The sequence below is a fragment of the Clarias gariepinus genome, chromosome 24 (genome assembly GCF_024256425.1).
Source record: "Clarias gariepinus isolate MV-2021 ecotype Netherlands chromosome 24, CGAR_prim_01v2, whole genome shotgun sequence".
In the NCBI taxonomy this organism is placed as follows: domain Eukaryota; kingdom Metazoa; phylum Chordata; class Actinopteri; order Siluriformes; family Clariidae; genus Clarias; species Clarias gariepinus.
This window is the reverse complement of record NC_071123.1, coordinates 42,501-52,500: the sequence shown is the minus strand read 5'-3', so window position 1 is coordinate 52,500 and position 10,000 is coordinate 42,501. Positions and strand designations below refer to the sequence as shown.

Below are 10,000 nucleotides of genomic sequence, written 5' to 3'. Positions count from 1 at the left end.
TTGTTATGAGATGAGAGGAGATATACAGTAGTATGACCTGATGAGACATAGGTGGATGTAGTGAGGCATGGTGAGACTAAGTGAAGTAGTGAAACTAGGTGAGATATAGTGAAATGTACTGAGGAAACAGACATAGTGAGATGTAGTGAGATTACGCATGATGTAATAGAAGGGGTAGTAAAATTAATTGTGACATAATGAGAAGTGAGGCATAGTGGGACATGATGAGACGTAATGAGAGTAAATAAGACATAGTGAGAGGAAGTGAGACATGATGAGTTGTGTTAAGATGTAGTGAGAAATAGTGAGGCACTCAATAGAGAGGTAATGAGGCATAGTGATAAAGGGAGACAAATTGTGACATGGGTCATAGGTATGCCTACAGTATAGATGTAGTGAGACATGACGAGATGTAGTGACATTAAGGGAGTTTTCTAACTGGAACGATTGTTCTGTTCTGTTCCGGAGCACGAGCTCGTGCACATTGTAACATCGGTTCCGTTCCCGGGCACACATGCGTATTTACACAACCGGAAACAGTAGGTGGCGTTGGAGAGGTAGTTTGTTTCTCTGCTGTCCAAAATGAGAAAGAAGAAGAAACCACGAGTCATAAACTGTTACACCTGTTAATGCTCCATGTGGATGTTTTTTTGTGACAAAATCAACGACGCTCTGATCAACATGTCTACTGACATCTATCGCGCGGCTCAGAGGGTGAAATGAGCGCGCTGTGTGGATACGGTACGAGGCACTGAAGAATGATTTTAAAACTCTACTCTGTAAGGTGAGGAACCAGCTTCTGTCCTCATTCTCTTCTGATTTCCACATTGATAAAGTGCTCATTAAACGGTAACTTCTTTGGTCATAGCAAAAGAGCCTTATTTATTTTAAATATTTACTTTTTTATAGCAAAAATAAAATGTTTATGTTCAATGTGAATTAATCATACAGATGCAAAGAATTAAAAAATAAATGCAAGAAATACAGAAGTACAGTAAAATACAAGAAATGCTACAAATAAATATAATGCATGCTGTAAAGTTTAACGAATAGCACAGATACATATAATAAATATCTTATCATGTACTTCTGTTCTCCCCAGGATCATCTGGGTTCAAATTCTCCTAGAAAGAAGACAACATTCCTAAAAGAGAGATGCGTGTGTCAGAGGTCTCAGTCTGTGTTTCCTCCAGTGTCCATCTGCAAGAAAGTATAAAAGCAAGAAATTACCTGAAGGTTGCAACCATAAACAGCTTGTACAAATTAATTTTTTTTCAACATCCACATTTTGTCACAGCAACCACAGAGCAATCACAGATAACCTGAAATTGTGTGTGGAGCTTATGTGGATCATCAGCATCTCAATTTTTATACAGTAAGTGTCTCTGAGATGTGTTGGAGTGGATACATAAAGGTTCTACATAAAACGAGTAATGAGTAAAGTAGCTGTAACTCTAATAGCTACATTAGCACAGCACTTACGTTCATCACATTCTACTGTTTTGAACAGGGGATTTGTTGTGAAGGGGATTTGAGTTAATGTGAAAGGATCATCCTGTATATCTTATTATATGCATTTAAAAGGTCACCACGAGATCCGAAGACAATTCCCAGGAGATGCCGTGATAATATGAGAATCTCTTTAACAGTGTTAATAAGTTTATTGTAGTGTCTGATTGTCTTTGGATGTTTTCGTCTGTCTAAATTTCTAGCTAACACAGTACTTTGGCATTACAATGGAACCTCGGATTGCGAGCGAAGATTTTAATAAATTTTGACTTGGAAAACGAGCAAGTCTTGATTTACGAGTACGAGTATCATGTATCATGCATGCGCTTCTTGTTTTGACACCGAGCGTCACAACTGAGCCAACGGTTTTTCTCTCTCTTGTGCTGCGGAATTGTGGGTAATCGTCTCCTCTGCTGGATCTTAGTGCGCATCTCTTACTGGTATAATCAACATCCGTGCACGTGTGTACTGTTTACTATAACATTGTGACCACGTGTGTGCGCGTAAAACATATTTTATTTTGTGTCTGTATGCGTGTGTCTACAGCACGCGTGTAAAGCAAAAGCAAGTCTCATTAGAGAGGTTAAAGATCTATTTTCTTTCTCTTTATCAGCTGCTCTTTGTGTCTGTGTGCGCCATGCCACACACACACACTCCTACTTTTGCCTTCACGGACACACACATACACACACACACACACACACAGACCCCTCCTACTTTTGCCTTAACAGACACACAGACATGTGCTTCTTGAGTGGAGGAAGGGTAACTGTAGGACGAGAAGGGGGAGAGGGGGAGGGCTCCTTACTTTAGATTTACACACACACACAGCGCCTGCGCGCACAAACGGAAACACTTTTGTCTGGATTTTTTTTAAAGGTGAACTGCAGGTTAATTTGTTTTATATTTTTACTTTACATTCTGTGTTAATTATTTTTGTGTATTTATTTTTTTGGGCTGTGGAAAAAATAATTTGTGTTTTCATTATTCCTTATGGGAAATTTTATTTGGTTTATGAGTGTTTTGAACTACGAGCCCGTTTCCGAAACAAGTTATGCTCATAATCCAAGGTTTCACTGTACTTCAGAGATTCTTTTGCAGCCATGTTTGTTTGTGTACGGAGTCAAACAGTAATTACATAACTTCCTCTTTTAAGCTTGAGTGTGTACTTATGTCCCGCCTTCCGATGCATCGTCCCTGAGACCACCTCTGCAATCGGTCCAGGGATTCGCTCCCGAGCTTGCTCACAGACAAAAATCAACTGGTCCCGGGGCCAAGTGTGATCGGAAACGGTTTCTGGACCCCAGAGAGAAAACGCCCAAGTGAAATTGAGTAAAATGTTCTGAGAAAACAGACATAGTGAGATGATGCAATAAACAATAAAGACATGAAGATAATAAGAGTGTGTGTGTGCTTGTTATTAAAAGCGTCAGGTTGTATAAAGATTGTCTTGACAAAAGTTGACAAGTTTTTGCAAATGCATTACCTGTTTTTATTTATCAGATGAAAGTATTGTGTGCATTGACTCCGCCCACTGGTTAGCTGCACACGGCTCAAATGAGGCATTTAGTAAAGCATACACACACACACACACACCCCTTCAGTATGAACTGTAATAATAGTCACAGATAGTTTTAAATGTACGTTTGCAGAATTCCTGTCCATCAAGACGCCATGTTGGAACAGATTCTGTGTGTTTTAGTGTTGATTTGATGACATCATCACTCTGCGCCCACAGACACGACGCGGCCGAAGCGGGAGTACGAGGTGGACGGCAGAGATTATCACTTCGTGTCGTCACGGGAACAGATGGAGAAGGACATCCAGAGCCATCGGTTCATCGAGGCGGGGCAGTACAACAGTCACCTGTACGGCACGAGTGTACAGAGCGTCAGGGAGGTGGCCGAGCAGGTGTGTGTGTGTGTGTGTGTGTGTGGCAGAGAGACATACTGTTTTTTATGTAAACTTTAAGCCTGTAAACTGATCTTGTGTGTGTGTGTGTGGGAGCAGCAGGGTAAACACTGTATCCTGGACGTTTCGGCGAATGCCATCCGCAGACTTCAGGCCGCTCAGCTTCACCCCATCGCCATCTTCGTTCGGCCCAAATCACTCGAGAACGTCCTGTACGTCTACTCTCCTTCACTCTGCTGTTCATTTACCTCTACCTATGACCAACAGTTACTGAGTGTGTGTGTGTGTGTGTGTGTGTGTGTGTCTAAAGGGAGATTAACACCAGGCTGACGGAGGAACAGGCACGGAAAGGCTTCGATCGGGCGGTGAAACTAGAGCAGGACTTCCTCGAGTGTTTCTCAGGTCTCTCTCTCTCTCTCTCTCTCTCTCTCTCTCGCACTTTTTCTCCTTCTGCATCTTTCTATCCCTCCTGCAGTTCGTTACTTCGTATTTACGTGCACATGGAGTTGTTTCTGTGTGTGAATGTTGACATCTGTGGAATCTTTAGCACAAGAACCTCAGAGAGAGAAACTCCTTCAAGACGCACCTAACTCTCTCTCTCTCTCTCTCTCTCTCTGTGTCTCTCTATTTGTCTTTCTGTGTCTTTGTTTGTATATCTGCCTCTGTTTCGTCCGTATCTCTCTCTCTCTCTCTCTCTCTCTCTCTCTCTCTCAGCTGTGGTGGAGGGCGACAGTTTCGAGGAGGTCTATCACAAGGTGAAGACGGTGATCGAGGAGCAGTCCGGTCCGTTCATCTGGATCCCAACCCGAGAGCGACTGTGAGAAAAAAGAGAGAAACCGGACAGAGAGAGAGAGAGGGAGAGAAGGAGAGAGAGAAAGACTGAGAGAGAGGACATTACTGTGTGTGTGGAAAAGCACAGGGAATATCCACACCTCCCTCCATCTGTCCCTCCTTCCTCCTCCTCCTCCTCCTCATTTGATCCATCCATCCCCCCTCCCTCCCTCCCTCTCTCTCTCTCTCTCTCTCTCTCTCTCCCGTCGTGCACAGGGCTGTTTTTACTCATGAACAGAAACACCACAGAGCGATTAAACCTCTCCTTCCTCTGTCCTTTTTTACTGTCGGACTCCTTCCTTCTCCTTCAGGAGCGAGTGATGAAGTGAGCGATGGAGGGAGGAAGAGTCTTTCGGATGGACAGACGGACGGACGGACAAATGGACAGAATGTATATTTAATATTTAATAAACAGTAACAATCTGCGTTATTAGACGTACTGTGACTTCCAGGAGATTTGAAGCAAAGGACAAGAGAAACTTCTAGATTTCTGCATGCGTCCATAACGACACAGAAAAAGAGGAAGAGGAGGAGCTTCGGGCTCGATGTCACTTCCTGACTCTTTTAACTGAAATGAAAGATGAAAAGCAGAGAGAAAAACAGAGGACTTTTACTAGTTTGTCCGATCTTTGTCTTGCTGCACAGAAATCAAAGCCACACGCAACGCTACGGGCTACGTTTTCCTCTCTTTCTCACACACACACACACACACACACACACACACACATAAATAGTGAATTTATGAATTTCTTTGTTCTAGGTTTTTTTGTTTTTTTGTATACATTTCTCAGATGCTGAATAGTAATGAGAGCATATCACACACACACACACACACACACACAGTCATCAGTACAGAGCAGGGGTCGACTATTAAACAGATTCAGTTAAATATTTTCTCAAACTTTTGTTTTAGTTTGTTTTGTTTGTTTAGCTCCGCCTACTTTTTGCTTGATTGACACTTCATTCCAGAATTACGCCATTCAGTGTTCTTTAGGAAATGTTAATGTCTCTCACTTTCTTTGGTTAAGAAAGAAAATACCACGGCCTGAACACAGCAGTGAATCGTTTGGAAGTCGACTCTTCTTGGTGAATCAAATCAAATGAACTGACTCACTGGCGAGAATCAGAATTACCATACAAGTGTGAACAGCAATCTCACATGATGTGTGTGTGTGTGTGAGTGAGAGATTCACTACATTCTGGCTGCTTGTTGATTATTTCCCAGTTGCCATGGCAATGATTTTTTTTTCAGAAACAAAATAAAATGCTTTTTTTTTTTTTTATCCAATTATGATTTAAACAAATAAAATTAGCGATGTCCGATCTATATTTTTGCAGTTTCTCGTTAAGGGAATATAAATGTTAATGAAAGACAAGAAAACCAAAGAAATCAAAATAATTTAAAAAATGATATCTAACTCAAGCACTTCAGTTTAAACTTTGGATTAAAGCTAGTTAGAAAACGCAGAACTAGCGAAACTTAGGAACTTTCTCGCATTAGCAAATTAGCCTTGATGAGCTAGCTAAATTCAACCTAAATGAGTTTGCTAAAAACAGGCCTTTCTAGAAGCGCGGCAAGCTTAAGACCAGATTAGTGATAGTAACTCAGTTACAGTAAAGGTTAAACACACTGTTGAAGCTCGTTTGGTTTCAGCTTCACAAGGAGGTTTCTTTTAGTTAGCTAGGTCAGTTAGCATGACTTGTCCAGCTGCTAGTGCTGAAGCTAAAGCTGCACTTCTCTGTTTTTGCTTGTGTGTGTGTGTGTGTGTGTATGAGGTGCACTCATTAATCAAGCGAACATTGGATTGACCTCCATTTGCACTTTGTAATAATATAAAAAATGTTTCAGTGGAACACAAACCGTTTAAAAAAGCATCAGCATTTTAAAATAAATTTATTTATTTATTTATTTATTAGCTTTTTGAAAATATATATTTTAAATTTAATTTTTTCTCTCCCTTTTTTTTCCCCTTTTTTTAAAAAGTGTGTATTGAGTGCAGTGACAGTTCCTGGTGCCACTTATTACTTACAAACAAAATGAATATTAGAATTATGGTTATTTATGGATTTGTTTTTGTCACATTTTCATTTTTATTTATTTGTTTGTTTGTATTTATGCGTTTATTAGATGGAATGGACAGATGCATTGCTGTGTCACTTTATGTAAAAAAAAACAAGGGGCTGTGCGCAATCAAATGATAAATAATAAAACACACAAACAGATATTATAATAAAAGTCTTTATTAACAAATTACATATCATTATACACAACATATAAATTATATACTGTACTGTTTCTCTCTTTCTCACACACACACGCACACACACGTCAATAACACAATGTATTATCAAGAGAATTATACACTTTTACTCTAAATAGAGCAAAATGAGTTAAATTAATTTATTTCGAAGAATCAAATGTATTTCACTTTGTATCACCACAAATTATTATTATTATTATTATTATTATTATAGTACAAAATGAAAAAAAAATCTTATTGCTTTTTATTTTAAAGAGAATGATTATAGAGTTTGCAGAGCGTTCTGTTAAAAGGGGTTTATCTCACAGAGAGGACGAACGACAGCGGGCTCCGAAATATGAAAATGTTTAATTTCAGTGAAACGCTTGTTGTGAATTAGCTACGAAAATAATAAAATCAATTATGGATAAAAATAAAAACAAGTGTGCCTAAAAAAGTCTTGTGTTCTTTCTTTCTGGTCTTGTGAACTAAGTGAGTCAATTCACTGAAAAGATTTATTTAGATTCATTCAGGTTCACTGATTCATACATTAACAGCCTCATTATTATTATTATTATTATTAGTGGTGCGAAGCGAAGCACTTCTATACTATTATCTCACAGGCTTATTATTCTTCCGTTTCTTCCTCTCCTTCTTCCATAGAAAAGTTGGCCCTAGTCCCATACGTTTGTCATAAACCCATGAATGAGGCGTCAATCAGCTTATTCGAGAATGGGGAGCTAAGACTTTTCTAAAGGGTGGGCAGTAAATTGACCCGCCCCAAAAATCCCACAGACTTTTTATTGAGACCAACTTCGGCGGATTTGAGCGAGAATTTGATCGAAATCCCAAATTTGCCACATTTGAAGAGGTTTGCATGCTGTGTCAGTGCATAACTCTCAAGAGGGTCCAAGTTTTACCCCTGGGGCACAAGAGGTGCCCATATTTTTCCCCTTGACATATAATGGTAATATAGTTAGCATAATGCTCACAACATTTTAAAAACCATGTTAGCATTAGGCTAGCAACATTTTAATCATGTTGGCATTATTATTATAACAACATGCTCATCATATTAGCATTATGCTAGCAACATGATTAATAATAATATAATTAGCATGTTGCATGCATGCTAATCATGTTGCTAGCTACGTGCTAATATATGACCATGATGCTCACGAAATCCTAGCAACATGCTAATCATCTTACCATTGTGTTAGTATTATAAGCATTATGTTAGCAACATGCTAATCATATTAGCATCATGCTAGCAACATTCAAACATGGGGGTGGGCTCATTTTATTCAGGCAACCAATCAGTCTCTCTGGATCATTATGAAGTTGTCAAGCCACGCCCTAGGCCAGGCAAGCAAAAAAAATGTAATGTATTGTTTGTTCACAATGATTTGTTCAGACATCAAACAAAACAACAGAGAAGATATATACTGCCGTATGATGACAGGATTGGAGGAGCTGTTTAAATTCAAATTCAATTCAAATTAAAATTTAGTTTGTCACATACAGTCATACACAGTACGATATGCAGTGAAAAGCTTAGACAAAGCAGAACCCCTTTTTTGATTGACAGCCTGTCTTAAGTATACATCAGCGCTACAGAGGTTCGAGTTCAGTCCCATGTGGATTTGCAGGTGAAGTGGTGCGACGAACTGCTGCACTCTGTATTGTTTGCTGGTGATATAAACCATTTTTGTTTGTACAAATCATTCTTTAAATACAGTAATGAAAAAAAAACATATTATAGCCTTCTTGACTTTGCTCCTTGTTTCAGCATTGTAAAGTTAGTTTGTTCATATAATTAAAGCAGCTCGTGGAAGGAGAAACTAGCCAGCTAGCAAGCTGTGCGTAACCATACAGTAGTCTTCCTTACGAGAAGAGACTCAGAGTTAAACGGCAGGGCGGACCGATGGCCAAGACTGAGCGAAAATCAGGAAGAAATAACAGGTCGTTTCAGCTCTCCTGGTATGAGAAGGTGAACTGGCTGACTGGAAGTGCTGTGACAAAGACAAGGTACTGTTGGCCTCCTGACCAAACCTTCTCAGGGAATGGGTGTGTTTGGTCAAACCTGGGTTTTGGGGATCTGGGTAACTTTGACAGGGCAAACGAAAGAGGAGCATGAAAAGTGCAAAGAACATCACGAATTCTATAATGAAGGACTAATGTGAGCGTCCCCTGTGTCAAAAGCTAGCACTGACACACACACACACACACACACACACACACACTGATCATGTAGTTATTAACAATACTATACGTGTGTGTGTGTGTGTGTGTGTGTCTTTCTGTCAGTGTCTCACTTTCTGTCTGTCCCCATGTCTGTCTGTCTGTCTGTGTCCCCGTCTGTCTTCTTACATGTCTGCTTGTCTATCTGTTTATATGTTTTTCTGTCTGTGTATTTGTTTATACACCTCTCTCTCTCTCTCTCTCTCTCTCTCTCTGATAGTCCTGATTAGAGAAGTCCTGCGTTTTAGTTTTTAACCACAAGGTGGCATTGCTGCACTGTCTGTGTGTATTCAAACTCATTGTGTGTGTGTGTGTGTGTTATTGTATCTAACTACACTTTGAACTTCATAAGCAGTAAATTAAATGTCATTTCCTACCCAGACCTCTTTCTATTGGCTGTACCAGGCTACCTCTCCGGGGTGGTTACAGGGGCGAGTACACACAGACGAGTCCGAGCTCTGACTTGTTACCCCACACAGATCAGACAGGGTGCAGGTTCAGTGCTTGGCACTAGAGTGGGTGAAGTTATCAGACACGGTGAGGTAAACACAGCAACATAAACAACAACATAAACAACAACAACAGCAGCAGCAGAAGGAAGATTAGCAAAGCAGTTAACGGTGTGAAACTCGATTACTCTTTAGACTCACACACACAGTGGTTACGCCTTATTAAACACACACACACACACACACACACACACACACACAAGCATGCACAATGTACTCTATTCTTTTCCACGCGGGGTGCCAATAATTTTGCACAGGAGCCTGTATTATACACTGCGCTGCAGTAATATCGGCTGTTTACGTTTTTCTCTCTTTCCCTCAACACCCTTTTCCCAAGAGGAAGTGACCTCAAAGATGCTTCCTGACTGCTCACTCTGTGTGTGTGTGTGTGTGTGTGTGTGTGTGTGTGTGTGTGTGTGTGTGAGACTTGGAACAGAACACAGTGGTGAGATAATGTGATGGCTAATTTCAGAGGACTGTCAGTCTCACACACACACACACACACACACACACAAGCACACACACACACACACAAACACACACACACACACACACACACAAGCACACACACACACACACACACACACACACACACACACACACACACAAAACTAAAAGCAGTGCTGTGACATCAGGGAGAAGAAGGCCAAAGGAGCAGCCACTTCCCACACACACACACACACACACACACACACACACACTGCTGTGTGTCTCTGTCTGTTTTCAGTGCCTGACCCATTTCCTCTCTTATACAATGGG

The 10,000-nt window shown here is 40.4% G+C and overlaps 1 protein-coding gene across 6 annotated transcripts in view; it reads left to right on the top strand.

Moving 5' to 3' along the window:
• LOC128512227 (disks large homolog 4) overlaps positions 1-6,909 on the top strand; it is an 87,712-nt gene extending 80,803 nt beyond the window's left edge. For all 6 annotated transcript variants that reach the window (XM_053485408.1, XM_053485407.1, XM_053485410.1 and 3 more), the window contains 4 exons: positions 3,248-3,420; positions 3,520-3,632; positions 3,731-3,822; positions 4,135-6,909. In XM_053485408.1, the coding sequence (XP_053341383.1) occupies positions 3,248-3,420; positions 3,520-3,632; positions 3,731-3,822; positions 4,135-4,241 (485 nt within the window). In that variant the 3' untranslated portion in view covers positions 4,242-6,909. The remainder of the gene's footprint in view (positions 1-3,247; positions 3,421-3,519; positions 3,633-3,730; positions 3,823-4,134) is intronic.
• The last annotated feature ends 3,091 nt before the right edge of the window (positions 6,910-10,000 follow it).